We start from the raw sequence: 22,255 nt of genomic DNA, 5'->3' as shown, positions 1-22,255 counted from the left end.
TCCATATTATTATCCATCTCAGTACCCTCTGCATTCTGCTCCACATGCCTACTCTAATCCACTTCACATTCGTCCACATCCATATGTTCCACACCATCCACACCCAACGCCATTTTCACAGTTATCCACACCTGCCTACACTTATCCACCTTTATCCTACACGCAAGTTTATCCATCCACTCTTTATCATTATCCATCTATTCCACATCCACCACCTACTCATCCTCCACATCCTCCACCTCCTTCAGTCGTTTATCCACATTATTATCACCCAACGACTTATAAGCCTCATCCATCCCCCATTGCTCCACATCCTCATCCACATTCTCATCCACCATATACTCCACACCCATATGTACCGTCCACACGAACGCATCCACATCACACTCCTACACCATCCACATCCTACACGCACTCATCCACTCCTCCACCCAAGTTTAATGGGATATCTAAGGAGTTATCCACCTTACTGTGGAAGAAATATTATCTGGATTTGGGGAAAGTTTTTGCCTACAATCCATACGTTAATCCATCATCCATCCCTCCACAAGACTCCACCAGAAGGGAAAGAAGTGGAGGGCCCCATTCACCTGATCCATCTTCCTCCACACGCGTCTCTGTGAAGGAAAAAGTGGAGGGAGAAGGAAGGGTGTCATCTTACTTCCCTTCTCCTCCTCCTCCTCTTCCTCCTCCTCCTCCTCCTCCTCCTTCTCTCCAAACATCTTCCGCAAATATGCATCCGTTTCCTCATCCACGTGTCGTTTCTTTATCTCCCTCCTCCTCCTCCTCCTCCTCCTCCTCCTCCTCTAGGTTTATCTTTCCCTCTCATTCTCGCAAGACCTCTTTCCGTTTTCCTTCAAATGTTCCTTCCCCTTCCCTTCTTTTTTCTCCTCCTCCTCCTTCTACTTTTCCTCCTTTCCCTCCTACTTTTCCTCCTAAAAGTCCTCCTCCCCCTACGTTCTCTCCAAGTGTCTCCCTCTCTCCTCCCACCTCTGTCACGCTTTCTCTCCCTCTCTCCTCCTCTCACCACTCCTCTTCCTCTTTCCTTCAGCGTCTCTCCTCCATTCTTCTTTCTCCTCCTCCTCCTCTTCCCTCCCTTCCTCCTTCCATTTCTCCCTTTCGTAATTCCTCCACAAAACTACTTGCCAATGATTCAAATTCCACTACCTTCACCTCCACCTCCACTACCACCTCCACCACCCCCACAGCCATCACCTCCATAACATATCCGCCAACAACCACCACGGCATACAACCTTGCGTCTTATTACATCCACTCTGATCCATCACAAAATTTCCTCTCATCCTCCAAGATTTTCCTGAGACCTCCTTCCTCCTCCTCCACCTCCTCCTCCTCCACCTCCTCCTCCTCCTCTTCTTCCACCTCCTCCAATTCCTCCACCTCAAAGCCAGAACTCCAGACGTCACAAAATAAGAAACCTGACAACCAAACCACTTCCACATCCACCGCAAGCTCCATCTACTCCACCTCCCCCATTTCCTCCACCTACTCCACTTCCTCCACCTCAGAGCCAGAACTTCAGACCGTACAAACCAAGACGAATGACAGCCAGACTACCTCCACATCCATCTCAAACTCCTCCACCTTCCACCTTCAGCCTTCTAGTTCCCTCTTGCACCTCCTCCTCCTCCCCAAGAATACAAGAGACGCCTTCCCCGATACTCCCCACTGGGAAGGGGAGGAAGACGGATCTTCTCCCTCCTCCTCCTCCTCCTCCTCCTCCTCCTCCTCCTCCTCTTCCCCCTCTTCAGTCTTCTTTGACAGCCGACACACACAGTTACGAAACGTCTCTACACAGGTAAGCTGAGTGACTGACTGACTGACTGACTGACTGACTGATTCATGCACATTCGCTCACTCATTTACTGACTGACTAATTAAACTGACTGACTTATTCACTGTTTCACTCACTTGCTCACTCACTCATTCATTCACAAACTTGCTTACTACTTGACTGACTCACTGACTCACTCACTCGCTGGCTCACTTAATTCACTTTAACTACCTGCCTGACTAACTGACTGACTGACTGCCTGACTGACTGCCTGCCTGACTGACTGACTAAATTACTAACAAGGAATGTGTAACTGACCTAATAAGTGACTAACTAAATGACTGACTGACTGACTGACTGAACGACTCTACTCCACACCCCCTCAGGTCACCACCACCAGAGGCCCCTGCATGACATCTCCTAAGCAACGGGGATAATGCTCCCCTTGACAACCACACGTATGCATGTCCTCTTTATCCTCGCCCCCCTCACCTCTCTCTTCCTCAGAAGCTAAACAAACACGCTCAAGCAAACACGTGCAAGCAAACACAAACACCTTGCAAGCATTCTCAAATTTGCTACAAGTGTTTATCTTCTTTTTCTTATTTCTTTTGTTTATTTTAAGAGGTGGAAAAGGTGCGGTGGTTAGAAAAATAGGGGCGATGTTTAGTGTCTGTTGAAAGTTACGTTTTTAATAACAATGTGAGTAGAATGTTTATAGAATCTCATAAGACCATAAGGTAAAGAAATGAGTGAAAGGGAAGGAAATATGAAATGAAAGGGGGTAATGTAACTGGCGTAGTACGGATGAAAAAAAAATTACATTATATATATAAATATATAATATATATATATATATATATATATATATATATATATATATATATATATATATATATATATATATATATATATATATATATATATATATATATATATATATATATATATATATATATATATATATATATATATATATATATATATATATATATATATTTATATATATAATGTAATTTTTTTTTCATCCGTACTACGCCAGTTACATTACCCCCTTTCATATATATATATATATATATATATATATATATATATATATATATATATATATATATATATATATATATATATATATATATATATATATATATATATATATATATATACGTGGTCACGTGATAGGTAGGGAATATTATGTTACAGGTGACATGTGTAAGGGGAAAGAAAATATACAGAAACAAACAAATAAAAACTCGTGGCAGACTCAAGGGAAATTAAAACTCGCAGCTTACACACACACACACACACAGTCAATCTCTCTCTCTCTCTCTCTCTCTCTCTCTCTCTCTCTCTCAGTACTGTATTTTTTTTTCTTTTGTTGTTACTAAAAACTGAAAAAAAAAAAACGTAAAAATTTTGCTTCACATTTAGTGTAAAATTTGTGTTTCTGAAAAGTGTAGTTTAGGTGTTTTGTTGTGTTTTGATTAATTAGTCTTTTTATTATTCAACTCAACTTGCTTATTTATATGTTCACATTTACTTTTTTTTTTTACTTTCGCATCAATTCTGCTTTCTTTCACTTCCTTTTTTTAATTTCTTTTCATCTCCTACATCAATACTTTCATTACCTTCCTATCTTCTTTCATTCCCGCGATTTTTCTCCTTCAGTCTCTCCTCTTCCTTCCATTTTCACTTATCCCTTCCTTTCACTCTTATCCTCCTCTCTAATCAGCACTTCTTCATTCCTCCATCTTCTCTTCTTTCTCTTCCATATATATTTCTCCTTCCATCATTACTCCATCATTCTCCTTCCATCATTACTTCTCCTCCTCCTCCTCCTCCTCCTCTACGGATAACAAAATAGTGATCTTAACTTTCTCTCCCCCTCTCTCTCTCTCCCTCCAGCATGAGCGAGACTTCTACGGCGTGACACCTAGCGGTGCCTTCGAGGACTATTACTACTACGAGGACGATGCCGGGGACGAGTGAGTAGACAACCAATTGCGTGCACTTTTTTTACTAGCTTTGCTGTGATTGGTTGAGAAGATGTGTGATGAATGCTCTTGATAATTTTTCTTTTTCTTTCTTTCTTTCTTTATTTATTTACTTGGTCGGTTCCGCTAAAGGCTGATTACTCTTTCGGCCAATCTCTTTTCACGAAAGTAACAAATATTTTGGTGTATTTACAATTCAACACGAAGAAAGAAAAATTTTATCATAAAAACTGTATGACTAAAATATATATACCTAGTTAACCTTTAACTGATTTAGCTTTTATTGCTAAGCTTCAAGTATTATCACAAATACAACAATTCTACTTAACATGTTTCCTGATATAATATCAAATTATATACGACACTAAAAAATACTTTTGTTACCCATAAAACCTTGATTCTCTCTCGCGTCTATCAAACTGGAGAAAACGAATATTTTAAGATTAACTCAAATAATCTTTACATGCCTTTGAGTTTCCCCAGTAATGTTAGTAGTAATCAGCAAGTAACTTTCTCTCCCTCCCCCTCGAGGTACGAGACTCTGGCGGCGCCCGTGGGTGGTGTGGGCGGCGAGCAGTGGGCGGGGCTCGAGCAATTAAGACTACAGGAGGTAAGCGTGGCATCCTGGCGCAGAAAACAGAGTCGTAAAGGTGATAATTGTAGAGAGTACAGGAACCTCAGCTACTAATTGCTACAAGCTGACATATACAGGTTGAAGTTAATTTGTTTTCTATTCTAAGTTATAAGAGAAAGAGACTTAACATAGCAATTAGAAAAAAAATATTTATAACTTAAAAATAATACAAACTGATTTTTTAAGGATTGCAAATTAGAAAATAGAAGTTTGTTAAGCATTTTGTATACTGAATATATTTATATTAGTGGAAATGCTGAATATTTCTTTGATCACTTCAGTTCTTTATTTCCTTATTCATTTACTTCTATTTTAATTTTTCATCAGCTTCGTACAAATATTTATATCATTACTTTCTATTATCAATTACTGAAACTTTTGTTAACCCTCATTTATTAATATTTAAATTCTTTTTCTTTCATTTATTTAAGTTGTCGCTAATCTCTCTCTCTCTCTCTCTCTCTCTCTCTCTCTCTCTCTCTCTCTCTCTCTCTCTCTCTCTCTCTCTCTCTCGTACCAGGTGGAGACAGACGAGTGGTGGAGGAAGTACTTAGGTGTTGAGAAGGAAGAGGGGAAGGCTGCCTCCCCCACCCCCGCCACGCCCACCCCCGCCATCACCCTCACCCCAGCCTACACCCCCACGCCCACATCCCCTGCCCCTCCACCCCCCAGGACTCGAACACCTAAGAGAGTGAGTGATGGTGGTGATGGTGATGATGATGATATATTACTACTACTACTACTACTACTACTACACTTGTTTCTCATCCTCCTCCTCCTCCTCCTACTACTACTACTACTACCCTCCTCCTCCTCCTACTACTAATAATAATGATAATAATACGTAATAATATTAAATCTCTTCTTCCTCCCCTCCTCCTCCTCTTCCAGTCACCCCACCTAGGCGCCTACTACACCCCACCCCCGGCCCTGGTCACCCCTGCCCCCCACTACCAAGGTGAGGACACAGACAGGTGCAGGGAAAGTCACGTGACTCATGAGTTCGCTCTGATTATGGTCATCTTGGACTTGCACGTTTTCTTCGTCTTCCCATTTTCTTTTTTAACATGATAATTTTTTTCTATGACTGAAATATTTTTAGTTGATAATTGTTTAATTGTAAAAGTGAGTTATTTTAGCATATATGTAAAGTATATACGTGTTTATTTACTAATGCACGTAATTAGTAATATAATTTCTTATTTTATAGAGTAACATTAATTTTTTTTTCAGAAGTGAGAGATTTTCCAATTATTTTACCTTTGCTATTATTATTCTACTTTATTTATTGATAGGTAATGCTATTCATTTGCTTATTTCTTTCATTTTTTCTTATAATCATTACTATCCCCATTACCAATATCTTAATTACCTCTTTACTACCAATTTCAAACTATTATATTACCATTTCATTTTTTACTATTAATTCCACGCATCAATTTCTGTCATTCATCTGAGAGTCTAAATTAATGTGTCTTTTTCCCATTTTTTCCCCATTTCCTGATTCTCACAGATTTCCTTAGTTTGGGCCAAGACTGGAGCATGAAACTTGACTCCCCAGCTGCACACTCCCCTTCCCCTTCCCTTTCTTCCCCCCATTCCCCATATGACTCGGAACAGTACCCCTCCCTCTCCCTATCTCCTTCCCCTCCACCAAAATCCACACTATTTCTACCCTACAGAAACTACATTTTATCTACCACGACCTCCCCAGCCCCTGAACACGCCCTTAGTAGTTCCCCTATGCCCCCCACCACGCCCCCCGTCCACCAGGATCACGCCCACGCCCACACCTGGAACACCTCTGATTTCTTGGGTTCCTGGGATTATCTAGAGTATGAGTACTACGAGGAGGAGCTGCAGGATTCCCTCTGGGGGTTGAAGGAATCTGCGAGAGGTCCTGTTGATTCTAGTCCTCCTCCCCCTCCTCCTCCTCCAACTCGTCCTCCTCCTCAGAACCAGTACCGTCCGTTCAGTATAAAGGATTCGAACCCAGTTTTCAATCCTCCTTCTCAGACTAATGAAGAATCTGATCCCACTAATCCACTTCATTATCCAACTTCCTCACCTCCGCCTCAAAATCCACATGAGGACTCCGCTTATCCACCTGAAAATCCACATAGTGAGCCCGTTTATCCATCTGAGAATTCCTACGAGGACTCCGCTTATCCACCTCAAACTCCACACGACGAGTACGTTTATCCACCTCAAGATCCACATGAAGAGTCCATTTATCCACCTCAGCCTCCATCCTCATCCACGCATCACCGTCAGTCCTCCTCCCTCACCGTCACTCCGAAGTCCCACACGACTCCGCCTCCTCTTCCACCCACGGCTCGTCCACATAGGTCGTACAAGCCCACAGCCTTCCAAAACTCACGCCCACGTCCGCGTCCACACAGACCACGCCCACAGCAACGCCCACGATTCCACAGACGCCCTGCCATCACTTTCTATTCAGATGAGCAAAAAGAAGAGGAAGAAGAGTACGACTACCCTGACGAAGAATCCTTTAACGACCCTGTTACGACACCAAACGCCCTTCAAGAGTCGTACTACCCTGGCCAAGGTCGTAGTTATTATCCAAGGGAGCATGGGAGGTTGTACGGACCCCATGTGGATGATTCTGCGGCGCGTGGGGTGGAGGGAGTGGAGAGTCTCACAAAGGACCACCTCGGGTACCTGCAGGAGACGTGGCTGGGGTACCTGGAGGAAGACAAGGCCGCCTACCACCCACAGGAGATCCTTCGTCAGTATTACAGGGATTCCTACACTCGCCACGCCCACCTCCGCCGGGACCCCACCCTCGCCCCCGCCTTCCACATTAATCCATACACCCAAAGCTACGTGGATCCTGATACTCCTACACCGACTCCTACATCCACTCCTACACCCACGCCCACCACCTACCGCCCACACGTCACACCCCCGCCCACCACTTACCACCCAAGCTACGAGGATGTCCTGCTCCACACCACCACCACCACGCCCACGCCCACCAGGGTTCCAAGAAGACGCCGCCCAACTTCCCACCTCACCTACCCACCGACATTCCGTGGAAGACACCGCCGCCCCCCCAAACCCACTTCTCGCCGCCCACATTCCACCCCGACCACTGTCACCCCTCCACCACCTCCAACCTCAGTGCCTATTGTTACCACCGCCTCTCCAACCTACACGCCCAGGCCCACGCCCACGTCTACGCCCACGCACGCTCCGCCACAATGGGACGAGTACAGCGCCACGCCCGCCTCGTTCTCCACCACACAGGAGCCCAGGTACCTGAAGGTCATGTCTGAACTGGCTGCCGGCAAGTCTCTTCTGGATCTCTTCCCCTTCAGGAGACCCGAGCAGACCCCTCACCCCTCCCCAGCCACCACTGCCGCCCCTGCACGCTACTCTACAACTCTGGCGCCAAGGAAACACCCCAAAGGTCCCCCGCACAAGAGGAAGCCGCGAAGACACCGCCCCGCTGGGAAGACATCACTGAAGCCCACAGTGAAGCCCCCAGCCACTCCCCGCAGACGCCGCCCACCACCAGCCCAAGACCAGTCCCCTGCCAGGCTTCCCTTGCCCGACGCGACTCTCACCCATGACTCGCCCAGCACCGCCGCTCCCACATCACTGCCCCCCACCACGCCCAAGCCCGTCACGCCCACCAAGAAGGCCCGAGGAAAGCCACAGCGCGAACAGGGTCGGGGCAGAGTGAGGGCCACCCGCCGCCCAGGGCAGTGGAGGCCTGGGGGCGGCAGACGCATCGCCACACGCAGGCGTCGGCCGCCCACCACCACTGAGGCCACGTCGCAGGAGTCTGGTGAAGCTTCGAGCCAGGAAACTGAGTCTCATGGAGAGTCACTGGAGGAAAAAGAGGACATCCCCAGCACTCGCGCTCCCCAGACACCCCCGGAGAATGCCAGCAGCTCCCGCCGTCCCTCTCCAGTCAAGCGCCGCCGCCGCCCACTCACCTCCCGCCGCCGCGTCACGACTCGCCCTCCCCTCTCCACTGACACGCAGCCTCCCGCCGAGGACCAGGAGGCGACCGTGCCCCCGTCATCTGAAGAACAGGACACTCCGCACTCCCTGGAGGATTCCCAGCCCTCTCCCCCAGACCAGTCCTCAGAGGAAGCCCCGCCATCCCGGCCTCTTTCCCAACCCCTTCCCTCCTCCGGAAAGAAAACCCTTCCCCGTAAAACAGTGAAAAGTGAACAAGCTCCCTCTGTCTCCACTAAAGATTCTTCCTCTCCCCTTGACTCCAAACACAACACATCACCCTCCTCCTCCTCCTCCTCCTCCTCCTCCTCTTCCCCCTCCTCCCCCTCAGTCTCCGCTCCTGCCGCAGAGTCGCCGCCTCACCCCCCTCTCCCTGTGCCCGCAGGTGGGATAGCGTCCTTCCCAGGTTCCCTATCCAGACGACCCTCGGACGACCAGACGGAAGCGACCGGAATCCCCACACTAACCATGACAGAACCCACACCCACACCCACACCCACGCCCACATCCACACCCACACACAAACCCACGCCTGCATCCACACCCACACCCACACCCAAACCCACACCCACGCCCATATCCTCACCCACACCCACATCCACACCCGCATCCACATCCGCAGCCCGCCAAACAAGAGACACCCACAGCACCCACACCCACGCCGTCCAGCACGCCTCCACCCACGCTATCCAACACCATTCCACTTCACTCTATCCTCACTCTCACTTCCACTCCGCCAGCTATCCACATTCCGCTCCACTTCCTCCACCTTCAGTCGCCAACCCAGAGTCCGTACTCTCCACTTCCACTACGGATGGAGAAGTGGGGGAGGATAAAGTGGGGGAAGATGATGTAGGTGGAGAAGGGGGTGGAAGGGGAGATCGTATCGGTTCCCCATCAAACATCCACCTCTCTATCCTCCGCCAGTCACTCCCAGGACAAAGTGGAGTGGTGGAGGAGTCTTTCTCCCCTTCCTCTTACTCGTCTTACTCTTCCTACATCTCCTCTTCCTCCACCTCCACCTCCTCCTCCTCCTCTTCCTCCTCCTCATTTTCCTCCTCATCTCCTTCCCCAGCCACCTCTTTTGTGTCCATCTCACTGCAGGGAGGGAGTAAAGGTGGAAAAATACCCTCCTCACACACTCAACTCCATTACTCCACTACTCCTCCTCAGCGTCCCAGCCCTCCTCCTCCTCCTCCTCCTCCTCCTCCTCCACCTCGTCAACCTCCACATTCCCGACGCCTCCACGCCGCCTCCTATCCACCCGCCACTAGCTACGTGCATTTTAGACTTGGTCCACCGCTCCGCACTCCACCCGCCTCTCAATCACTCATCCACACCACTCCACCTTCCACTCACACACAAAACAAGCCTCCACACACCCAAACGATATACAGAGATGCATTTACCACACGAAAAAGTGGAGAAAAAAGTGGAATAACTCAACACGATACCTTTAAGACGTCGAAGGTGGAGGCGAAGATCAGTCACACACACAACACCACACCTTCTCACTCTCAAAGTCCAACTGACGCCCAAAAACCCTCATTACCCAGAGTACACCTGCCATCTAGCGGTCAGGGTTCGAGTAGCGTGATTCGAAACGCTCCGCCACGTGTCTCGAAGCATCTAAACCCAGTTAGTGGTGGTGGTGGTGGTGGTGGTGGGTTGCCAGCTATCACCAGTTTCGTTCAGTACTCCACTTCGGCGGCCAATCTTAAGCCTTCTAGTCGCGCTAATCTAAATAGTCATGATTCTAGTTTAATCACCCCCAAACTCCCACCATCCTTTGTTTCAAAAAATGACCCGTTTTCTAATCATCGTAATCCAAGAAACCATCAATCTTCGTACATTTCCGAGGCCCAGAAAGCCACACATTCTTTCCACACAAATAATAGTAACAAAGACAACCCTTCCGCTTCCCACCCTCCTTCAGCGCCGCCGTCAGGTTACTCCCAGCCATTCTCTGACCTCAATAAGTCCCCTGTTCCCGCCTCGCATCCATCCTACAGAGGGAACACTGATAACCCTTACCTGTACTTCAAACTTCTCCACCAGGACAATGACCAAGGGTACAGGAACACCCCTAGTCAAACCCCTATTCACACTCCCTTTAGCCCTCAGCATGCATCACCACCACCTTCACCACCTTCGTCATATAGCCACTTCACATCATCACTATCATCACCACCAGCTTCCTCCAACAGTTTCGTCTCCACCACACCACCATCACCACCATCACCTCATTCTCTGAGTCCCACCACCCTGATGGAGGCTCAAGGGCACTCCCAGGCTCGCCCCTCCCGCCCCTCGGTTCGCAATGGTGTCTCCTTCAGGTTCCTCCGTACCGTGCTTGGTCCAGAGGGGTTAAAGAAGGTTAGGCGTGTTCGCACCACCTCATCACCACCACTATCACCGTCACCACCATCACCACCACCACCACCACCACCATTACCATCATCATTATCACAGCCAAATATTTTCACCACTACTGTTTCTCCTGTTTCTCTTTTACCTCCTCCTCCTCCTCCTCCTCCTCCTCCTCCTCCTCCTCCTCCTCCTCCTCCTTCATCCACCACCTCTCCACCTCCTCCACATCACAACCAAAACCACCACACTCGCCTTATTTTTCCACCTTCACCTCCTATTCCATCTCCACCTTCTCCGTCTTCTTCATCTTCACACGCTCCACCTTCCTCCACCTCCTTCGTTTTCTTCAGAAGCGGAAGACTACAGCACCTTCAGGAGGGAAAGAGGAAGAATCAGACAGTCTCTACACATCCATCCATCTCTTCCACTCATCTCCACAACCATTCTCCACCATTGAACAGATCTCCACTATCCCCTCCTCCACCTCCTCCACCGCCACTTCCTCCTACTTCACCACCACCATCACCACCACCACCACCACCACCACCACCTCCTCCTCCTCCTCCTCCTCCTCCTCCTCCTCCTCCTCCTCCACCGCCACCTCCACCTACTTCACCACCACCACCACCACCACCACCTCCTCCTCCTCCTCCATCTCCTCCTCCTTCACCACCACCACCACCATCACCTCCACCTCCTCTTCTTCCTCCCATTCCTCTTCTTCCCACACCTTTTTCTAATTCCCAATCTTCCTCCTCCTCCTCCTCCTCCTCCACTAATCCTCATCCACCAGCACGCTCCTTCAATTCCTTCCAACGTCTTCCTCCTTCACTCCCTCAACAGCCTAACGCAACCTCCACCTTCTTCTCCACATCCTCCTCCACTAATCCTCATCCACCTCCACACTCCACTTCAATTCAAAGCTCTTCTAACCCTTCTCTCAATCCTCAACTCCTAAAGACACTCCCATCTAAGACACAAGTACGTTCAAACTCTCAAGGGCGCCTCTCCCCCTTCGTCAGGAATACCCGACGTGGCCGCGGCAGGATACGTTTTGTCACTTCTCGTCCCCACCACGCCGTCACAGTTACGCCAAAATCTGGAAATGGAATACGTGATCCTACTGTAGCGAAGGATTTGCCGCCATTATCCTCTTCCTCTTCCTCTTCTTCTTCTGTTTCTTCGCCCTTATCGTCGTCGTCTTCTTTGTTGTCCTCGTCATCGTTGTTACCGTCTTTATCTCCTCCCTCTTCTTTTGTTTCTTCAGGTTTTTCATTCCCCTCCTCGCCCTCTTCTTTTTCTTCTTCTTTTCCTTCTTCGCCCTCGTTCGTTCCTTCATCCTCTTCTTTCGCCTCTTCTTCTTCCTCTTCTTTTCCTCCTGCTTCGAAGTCGTTATCATCTTCCTCCTTCTCCTCTTCTCCATCATCTTTTCCTTCGTCGTCGTTCTCCTCCTCCTCCTCCTTCTCTTCTCCCTTCGCTTCCGCGGCCTCCTCCCCTTCTTCTACCTCCTATTCTTACTCTTCCTTCGGTTACCGTCATCCTGTCTCCTCTACTGTTACCCTGCCACCGCCATCGCCGCCATCACCTTCGTCATCACCATCATCACTATCACCATCACCATTATCACCAGTTGTTCACTTCAACTCTCAGTCTCCGTTACCGTCACCATCACCAATATCTTCCTATTCTTACGTCTCTTTTCCTACACTAATCTCACCACTAACATCACCATCATCATCATCACCACCATCATCATCATCATCACAATCACCACAACCAGAAACGAGGGAAATCACAACAAACCAAAAGACAAAAGGGGAAAATTCTTCATCACCACCACCATCACCATCACCATCACCATCACCATCACCATCACCGCCACCAAACGATCATACAGATAAAGGAGAAAGCCACAACCACCTTCATCACCACCAAGTCACCACTACCACCACCACCACACCAAAAGTCCATATCAAAGGGCGTGGATCTAGGGACAGTCAAATGCTCTTCAGAATTACCACATCACCACCACTCACCACCACATCACTACCATCACACATCACGTGGAATAGTGAAAGAATAGGAAGAACTGAGAGGACAACTATATCACCATCATCACCGCCACCATTCACCACCACTACGTCACCACCAAACGTGACCGCATCACCACGGCGGGCTAGGATACAAAGGGCTAGAGCGATGTTGAAGAGAATTGCAGAGTTTAACAAAAGGAGAAGATTAAGAGAGAAAAATACGGTGCCTTCTACAGCGCCTCCGTCAGAAGAAGCACAACAAATCAGTACAGACTCACAACCTCATTTCTTCCCCCAACAACCCCCCTTACAACCCCCATTACAACCCACGCTAGAACCCATTACCTCCACCACGACCCTGCCTCCATCTACCACGCTGTCACTCCTTCAGCGTTTCCCCTTCAGAAAGCGAAAAACCACACCCCCGTCAGTAGCTTCTCCCACCGAAGTGCTGACGAAGGGCAATGGTCTTGAGCTCCTCTCCGATCGGGAACTTCAGAATCTTGTGGCCACGGGTTTCGGGCTCAAAATTTCAGGGTTCGAACAGGTTAGGGGAACTGAGACTGGTTCGGATGGATAGTGAAATACTGATCGCTCTTTCGTGTGTGTGTGTGTGTGTGTGTGTTCTGTGGTCCGCAAAGATAATATCACCCTCTTATTCTCTCGTTCTTTTATTGTGTCTGTGCTAACTTTTTTTTTCACGGTGGTCTTCAATGCAACGGTCGTAACAGTGAAAATGTTGTGGGCAGATGTCTATAGGAAGAAAATTGCCGTAAGGAGAAAGAGTAGCGAATTATGCTGTAGGTGTGCGTGGTAATTCAGTCCATTTGCTTCGTTGTATCGAGTCGTCAGTTCTATCGCGTGTTGTTTGTTGTATGTGGTGCAGGGAAGGATTTGTGTTTGTTTTACGGAATTGTTATTGTCTGGCAAGTTTTTAATTGGCTGCGAACTTTCCACTTTTCCTATTTTTTTATTCCGAAATACTTCAATGATTTAATATTTCCGTAATACGATAAACACTGTAACGAAAAAGTACATGAATGATACGCGATATTATTACGTTCATCATGAATATAGTGATGTTTCTTTATTGGTATGCAGCTACACCACCATCACCGCCACACACTATCATTAACATAACTACTAATGCATCACCACACAACCACCACCACCACCACCACTACCACATCACACAACACTACTATGCCACACCATCACCACTACCACCACCACCACCACCACGACACAAGACCCTCCACCCCCCCCCACTCCCCGACAGGACACAACCACCAGCGGCTCCACCACCACCTCCACCACCTCCACCACACCCCCTCCTTTAACCCCTAGCTCCAGGCCACTCCAGGTCAGCCGCTGGCACGTGACCAACTTGACCTGACGTGACCTAACATGACCTGCACAAAAGAAAACATGACCTGATTCTATGACCTCATCTGACTTTGACCTGACCCTCATGACTCTGATATGGCACTGGATTCTTGACCTCTATGGCTAACTTGACCTTGACATAACTTGACCTTAATTTGACCTGACTTGCTACTGATATGACTGGGACTGACTTGACTCTTGAGATGTTTTTTACTTATCTGATCTGACCTCGGTTGCTTGCTGTGACTCCTTACAGTGACCTAACGTGACCTGACGTGACCTGCTGATGCTGACATGACCATCCTGCATTATTATTATTATTATTATTATTATTATTATTATTATTATTATTATCATCATTACTAATATTATTATTAAAGTTATTATCATAGTAATAGTAGTAGTAGTAGTAGTAGTAGTAGTAGTAGTAGTAGTAGTTGTAGTGATAATAATAATAATAATAATAATAATAATAGTCTACCCTACCACAATATTAGAAGTTCACCCCGTTTTCTGTAACAAATATATAAGTTGTGACGCAAAGCATTTCTGATAAAATTCGTGGAAGCGGCACCACGTAATGGATCACTAATCAGAGATCCGCCTACCTCACAGGTGAAGCTGAAGGAGGCGCCGCAGGTGAAAAGGACGCTCCCTCCTCCTCCTCCAGAAAAGTGGTAAGTTTGATTTTTTGTTTATTCGTCCTACATCATTGTTTTCTTTGCATATGTGTTTGTTTGGTTGGTTTCTGGTTTAATCTCTCTCTCTCTCTCTCTCTCTCTCTCTCTCTCTCTCTCTCTCTCTCTCTCTCAGAACGACGAGGACACAACTAAAGGAGAGGAAAATACAGGGAAGGATGAGAAGGACGTGAGTCTGGATGAGGTGCGCGAGTACTCCGTGGCCCTGTACCGCCACCTGCAGGACCAGCTGAAGGCGCGGCAGCTGGCCACGCCCCACAGGCTGCGCAGACCCAAGCGGCGCAGAGTGACGCGGCAGACCACCCTGGCAGACACCGGGGAGCTGGACATAGCCAAGATGCTCGCCCACGGCATGACCTACGTGCCTCCTACGGATCCTAAAGTTCTCCGTGACGCCCTATGGAAACTTCTTCAGCTCGCCAATGACCAGAAGAAGAAAGGATACTTCTATCTCAAGCCCAACGGTCCCCCTGTCCCGCCGCCAGCGCCCCCTGAGAGCCGCGAGAACCCCGACGTGTCCAGGTTTGCGCCGGAGAAGCTGCAGGAGATTGAAAGCTTTGGGGTGGATGCGAGTTTACCGTCACAGGAGGACACGGGGGAGGATCTGCTGCCGCTGCTCCATTTGGTGGCCGCCGCGCAGCGTTCTCAAGGCAGCGGGTACCTCCCCCCGCCCGTGGATACACTAAGTGGCTCCACAGGCACACGCGCCCCGCAGCAGCACTGGTGCCCCTATCCGGAAGTTCACGCGCAGGCCTACACCGCTCCGCCCACACCTCGCCCCACCCCGCCCACACTCCCATCCAGACCCACTATCCCTGAGCTGGACTTCCCTCTCCCCACAATCCCCACCACATTCAGGCCCATCCCCGGGGCTGTTCCCTTCACACCGTCGCCCCCTGCTACAACCGAAGTCGAGTTTCCTGACTACTTCGGCAACTACGACTACGACGGCGTAGACTCTGGGCTGTCTGGGGCGCGAGAACCAGACGAGGACCAGGCTTTCATTATCCTGGTGGACGGCGAGGACGGGGAGGCGGAGAGGGTGAATAGTGGGCGCTTCCCTTCACCAAAGCCGGAGGATAACGCCCAACAGGCCATCATTCTGGTGGATCCTGCTGGCGCTGAAGGGGGCCTGGCGGGGCGGCGGTTTCGCGGCTCGCAGGTCATCCTGGTTGAGCCTCCTAAAGATGATCACGAGGGTACGGGGGTTCTTCCAAAGCCACGCAACGCCATCATCCTGGTGGAGGAGACGCCCGAAGGATCACCTCAGGATGCAGGAGTGAGTGGGATCCCACCCCAGTCCACAGCAATCATCCTTGTGAACGAAGATGAAGGGGAACAGGGAGAGGCACAGGTCCAGGTCGGCACTGGGCTTCGCGACACTAGGTCCTCGTCTGTGATTCTCGTGGATAAGGACTCCGGTAGGTTCTTCAGTCCCTCGGAAGTGAAGGCAAGGGACTCAACAGTGATCCTCGTAAACGGGGACACCGAGAGCCTCACACAGGGCAGCGCGGAGGTGTCCCAAGACCAGGTGGCGCCGAGGGACGAAGGGCGCCACACGGTCGTGCTGATAGAGCCAAAGGGTGAAGGTCCCTCTGACGGAGAGGAAGACAGCTCACGGGAGGCAAAGGATGAGGAAAGGAAGGCCATCATTCTGGTGACTTCTGACGGCGAGGGAGGAAGGAAGGTCGAGGCCAAGACGGCGATCATCTTGGTGACGGAGGAGGAGAAAGAGGATGAGAAGAAAACCATAATCTTGGTGAAGGAGGAAGACGAACAGAAGAAGACGATCATTCTGGTGAATTCTGAGGAGAAGGAAGAGGAGGCGGGGAGTGAAGGCAAGGCGGCGATCATCCTGGTGAACAACGAGGAGGGGAATGTGAGGAAACAGGAGGAGGAGAAGAGAGCGGAAAGAAAGAAGAGTGGAGACAATGCCGCGATAATCCTAGTGGAGTCTGAGGACGGCACGCTGCGGGTGGGGGGGCGAGGGGAGGCGCTGGAGGACGCTGGGGGCTCCGTCATTATCCTGGTGCAGGAAGACAGCGACTCTCTCGCCCTGCAGACTACTGAGACCCTCACCCAGCTCAACCAGCCTGCCGCCCAGCCCGCCCAGCCGCTGCGGGAGAGCCATAGGAGCCAGGTAGTCAACGCCCTGCTGCGGCCCACCGGCATCACTCTCAAGGCCCTGGCGGAGCTACGTGGCGGCGGCATCTCTGGAGAGGCGCTGAGAGCGTCACTGGAAGGAGCGCGAAGGGGGCGGCGTCTGACGGCTCGCACCAGGCGGCTGAGGCCACAGCGGCGCCGCTGGGCCGCCAGGTCGCGAATCCTGGGCCTTGAGGATTCCTGGGAGACAGCGGCAGGTGCAGGAGAGGAGCAGGAAGACGCCACGTCCCTTGGGGAGGAGCGCTACCTCAGCGACCCAGACGACGACCTGCTGGAGCTGCTGACGGGAACACGCGAGCGGCAGAGGGGTACCACGGCCGACACCCGCGACCACTCCGGCGGCAGGGAGGAGTATCTGATCGGCGGGCGGGAGTTCAGCAGGGCAGGGGGAGAGTTCCCCTCCGCACGGAGGGAGAGCGGGAGGAGAGCAAGCCCAGAGTTCTCCAGCGGGAAGAGGAAGAGGAGGAGGAGGAAGCGCCTAAGGGGCAGCAGGGAGCTGGCGGCTGACGGGAGGAGCCGTGAGGAGGCAAACCCGAGGGGCGACTACGATGGCTTCGGCACCTCGGGCACCCCTGCCTTTCTGCCCCCCCTCTCCCCGCTCCCCCCCCACCGGCCCATCCAGCCCAGCAATCCCTGACAAGATCCGGGAGATCAGCCAGGCGGTGCAGGCCAGGGCGGCGGCCTGGACCAGCCGCGCCCTGCAGCGGTCCAGGCCAGCCTACAGGGGGGAAGGCAGGCAGTGACGCCAAGGCCCGGGGAGTATCACGGCTGCGTCACTGCACGTCACCACCCTGACGCAGGAAGGATGACGCTCCAGTGAACTCAGTGCTTCATCCCGTCCAGTTACTGATTCGAGAGAGTGAGCGAGACAGTGAAGCCAAGCAGCAAGCGGGGCCGCTGTCTCGGCGGGGCGGCGGCCGCAGGTCACGGAAAATAAGTGACGATAATTAAACCTGATATGGGGAATGTGGACAATTCACAAACTTATTTGAGTGATGATAAACTGATGATTGTGACGGAAAATCACGATGGTATTGCTCATAACTATTATTATTATTATTATTATTATTATTATTATTATTATTATTATTATTATTATTATCAGTCAACAAGTATTAAAGTATCTACACATAAACATTACATTTACACATATACATTTTTTCATTTAGGAAAAATAGCAGCAATCATACAGAAAAAATGATACACTTGTGTCCTGCTCTTTGTTCTTCTCACCGATACTAATCTCTTGTGTTTGCTTGTTTGTTTGTTTGACTTCGTTGAGTTTTTGTTTGTGAAGATGTTTTTTTGTTGTGTTTAACTTTGTTTCCTATGTTCTGTTCAATGTATACTATTATTTGTTTGTTTATTATACTGCGCTGGCACGCTAAAATGTGTGTGTGTGTGTGTGTGTGTGTGTGTGTGTGTGTGTGTGTGTGTGTGTGTGTGTGTGTGTTTCAATCTGTAAATATGTAGAAACAGTTAATATTTCTAATAAATTAAATAAACACATGAATAAACAACAAACAAACGTGTATTACTCTCAGTGTTGGTCAATCATTCATTAATTCAGACAACCAATCAATAAGAAAACCAGATAGTCAATCAATCAACTAATAACGCATGAAATATTTGTAAATCAACCTTTCCTTCCTTCCTTCCTTCATTCATTCATTCCGTCAGTCAGTCAGTCAGTCAGGTCAGTTAGTCAGTACATTAAGACAGTCAGTTAATCAAATCAATGAGCGAAACGAAAAATATATCAGTCACCCATCCACTTGTTCATTCTCCCACTCACTCTCAGCCTCACGCGGCCTCACCATCACTTTCTCCTTCATCCAGGTGACTCGTGACTCATCAGCGTGACTCAGCGTGTAGGTGAATTGTGGCGACAGGCAGTAAATTTCAGATTCAGCAGTTATTGGGCTCATAGTTTCATTTTTTTCTTCCTTCTCAACATTCTTTCTTAAATTGATGTTCTGTGATTTAGTACCTTGTGTGTGTGTGTATGTGTGTGTGTGTGTTTTAAAGGGATGATTGAATAAGTGAATGTGATAAAGTGTGTAATAATAAGTAAATTTAATGTATAAAATGCCAAATACATTTTTTTTTCATATTTGTATCAAATAACACACACACACGCACACACACATACACACACACACACACACACACACACACACACACACACACACTCTCTCTCTCTCTCTCTCTCTCTCTCTCTCTCTCTCTCTCTCTCTCTCTCTCTCTCTCTCTCTTCATCATAACCATGAGATAACACTTCTATTTCAGACTCTAAAGAAACCACAACACCATCACTACCACCACCACCACCACCACCACCACCACCACCACAACCACCACCACCAGCACCATCAAGTCATCAACAAAACATAATACAGCAGCGGTGACTCGACAGCCTTGGCCAGTCCCTTCAACATGATGTTTCCTTCCTACAAACACCCGTGATTTTGTGAGTTTATCTGTCAGTCTTGTCTTGTTTTGCTTGGCTGTGTGTGTGTGTGTGTGTGTGTGTGTGTGTGTGTGTGTGTGTGTGTGTGTGTGTGTGTGTGTGTTTCTTTTTATCATTGTTTTTATTGTTTTTTCCTGCTTGTCTTCGTTATGCTTGATTTTTATGTAGAAGTGTTTTTATTTTCATTTATTTGTTTGCTGTAAAATTTGTTAAGGTTTCTCTTTTTCTCTTTTCTTTTTTAAAATGATCATTACATTTTTTACTCTTGCTATTTCCTTTTTTTTTTTTTTTTTGAAGGAAGGACGAAGGATGTGAGGATGAGAAGAAGAGAATAGAAGAAGGAAAGGGAGATGATAGGGAGGAAAAGAGGAAGAGAGTGAAGGAAGGAAGAAAGCAAGGAAGAAGCACAAAGTATTAGACAAGAAACTAAGAGATAATGCAAGGTAAGAAATTATGACAAGTAAAATGTAACGAGCAAATTATAAACATCAAATAACAAATAATTAAGCGGCATAAAAAGGGATGTTAAAGATAAATAATGAAAGAATAAACAAGTAAGAACAATAACAATAACAACAACAATAATAATGATAATAATAATAATAATAATAATAATAATAATAAATGAAAACACAATAATTAGTAAAGAGAAGAAAACAAAGCAATGAAAAGAAACAAAACACAAAATTTAAACACCCTAACCTCCATTTTCTATGATAACCCAAGAAACAATAACACTGTCCCATTCTCTTCCTTTGTCTTCAGCCTTAATTCTCATTGGCTGTCATTTCTGTTTACTCGTGACGTCACCATCTTTGTGTTCCCTGATTGGGTGTTGCCTAGGCTTTGTTGAGGAGGTCGAAAGGAGTAAATAAGGGAACTTGAATAAAGGAGGGAGTAAACGAAAGACAAACAACTACAAATGGAATAATGGTTACCTGAATTGAATTGACCTTGAAAGAAAAGAGGAAGAAAGATACAATAGATAAAGGATGGAATGGATAGAAGGATGCGTAACAGAGAGGAGTCAAGTGGGTGTGATGAATAAGGGAAGACGTAAATAGAGTAAATGCTAAATGCAGGTGTGCTGGGCTTACATTAGTAATCTGAGCCAACTTGTCCCCATAAATGAATAGAAAAATCAATCAATCAATCAATCAATAAGTTAATTAACGGTGAAAATCAAAATACATAAAAAGAAAACTTAAATCTGTAAATGTTTGAGTGCAGAAAAAATTATCACTTTTGCAATGTTGTGTTTTTTTTTTCCTTTTCTTTTTCTTCTTTTTATTTTATTGATGGACTGATTGATTTATCTATTTAGTTAGTTAATCTTTCTGTTCGTCATTACTGTAGAAGACTTCAACACAGTTATGTTCAGCTTCAAATGGCTCGTCACTCGCACAATGCACAAACAAGCAAACCACAGAAGAGCGAAAATTACGTAAAACATACGCACGAATAAACTAATATATAATCAAAATAAATACTACAAAGATAAACCAATTATATATATTCAATTAGATGCTTAGAAATTCAGGGTAATTAATTCAGTCATTCAATCAGTAAAATAATCAAGTCACGCAATAAACAAGTAAAAAGAATAATATATACAATTTAAAACTCTATATGACTATTACTTCTGTGTGTGTGTGTGTGTGTGTGTGTGTGTGTGTGTGTGTGTGTGTGTGTGTGTGTGTGTGTGTGTGTGTGTGTTACTCATGTCTTGTCTGGCCTCAGCATATTTACTTCATCTGTCAGTCTTTCCGCACGTGTTGCGACAATACTGTGTGTGTGTGTGTGTGTGTGTGTGTGTGTGTGTGTGTGTGTGTGTGTGTGTGTGTGTGTGTGTGTGTGTATGTGTGTATGTGCGCACCAGATGACAGGTTTCAGATAAAAAAAAAAAAGGAATTAAACAGAACAAAAAAAAAAAAACACATTAAAAACAGAAAAAGGGAAGAAATTAACAGAAATAGACAGACAAATATCAGAACAATAAAAACAAGAGAATAAGAAAAAATTAGTATGAACAGGAGAGAAGAAAGTAAAGGCAAGGGAGTGGAGAAAAAGGAAGTAAGAGGAGGAGAGAGAGAAGGAGAGGGAGAGGGAGAAGTAAAAGCGAGGAGGAAGAAAGAGGAAGAGGAAGACAAGAATCATGACAAGAAAACACCACCGTGCGTTCCCTCAGTAACAAATTGGCCCGAATTATCTGTTGCAAGAGAGAGAGAGAGAGAGAGAGAGAGAGAGAGAGAGAGAGAGAGAGAGAGAGAGAGAGAGAGAGAGAGAGAGAGAGAGAGAGAGAGAGAGAGAAAATTGAAAAATGGAATATATAATGAAAGACAAGAGAAAAATACGATTAAAATGACAAACAAGAAAAATGATGGGATGTTGCTTTGTTGCTCATACTAGCGACAATATAGCAATTATGGTAATAGTAATAATAATGATAATAAAAATACTACTACTACTACTACTACTACTGTTACTATTACTGCTACTACTACTGCTAATAATAATGATAATAATAATAATAATAATAATAATAATAATAATAATAATAATAATAATAATAATAATAATAATAACAATAATAATGACAATAATAATAACATTGATAATGATAATAACAATAATAATAATAATAATAATAATAATAATAATAATAATAATAATAATAATGATAATAATAATAATAATAATAATAATAATAATAATAATAATA

At 47.0% G+C, this 22,255-nt stretch overlaps 1 protein-coding gene and 1 long non-coding RNA gene across 2 annotated transcripts in view; one reads left to right on the top strand and one right to left on the bottom strand.

Annotated features, from left to right (window-relative positions):
* LOC135110484 (uncharacterized) overlaps positions 1-10,732 on the bottom strand; it is a 107,581-nt gene extending 96,849 nt beyond the window's left edge. Inside the window, exon 1 of the long non-coding RNA XR_010273291.1 lies at positions 9,868-10,732. This is a non-coding gene — a long non-coding RNA (uncharacterized LOC135110484). The remainder of the gene's footprint in view (positions 1-9,867) is intronic.
* A 2,052-nt stretch (positions 10,733-12,784) lies between these two features.
* Positions 12,785-18,556, top strand: LOC135110126 (uncharacterized). Its single transcript, XM_064022082.1, has 5 exons — positions 12,785-12,924; positions 13,222-13,363; positions 14,096-14,179; positions 14,799-14,879; positions 15,016-18,556. Exons 1-5 carry the CDS (start codon positions 12,785-12,787, stop codon positions 17,698-17,700), a joined length of 3,132 nt encoding a protein of 1,043 aa, XP_063878152.1. The 3' UTR covers positions 17,701-18,556.
* Positions 18,557-22,255: the final 3,699 nt, after the last annotated feature.

Source organism: Scylla paramamosain, chromosome 20 (genome assembly GCF_035594125.1).
Source record: "Scylla paramamosain isolate STU-SP2022 chromosome 20, ASM3559412v1, whole genome shotgun sequence".
In the NCBI taxonomy this organism is placed as follows: Eukaryota; Metazoa; Arthropoda; class Malacostraca; order Decapoda; family Portunidae; genus Scylla; species Scylla paramamosain.
Note: the sequence above shows the minus strand (reverse complement) of the source record. Positions and strands in the feature narration are given on the sequence as shown.

Bases quoted from the DNA above. Each gene is read 5' to 3' on its own strand.
- LOC135110126 (XM_064022082.1), top strand. From the start codon at position 12,785: ATGCTCTTCAGAATTACCACATCACCACCACTCACCACCACATCACTA. The intron at 13,364-14,095 runs GTTAGGGGAACT...ACTCCCCGACAG, and splicing joins AAATTTCAGGGTTCGAACAG to GACACAACCACCAGCGGCTC. The intron at 14,880-15,015 runs GTAAGTTTGATT...TCTCTCTCTCAG, and splicing joins CCTCCTCCTCCAGAAAAGTG to AACGACGAGGACACAACTAA.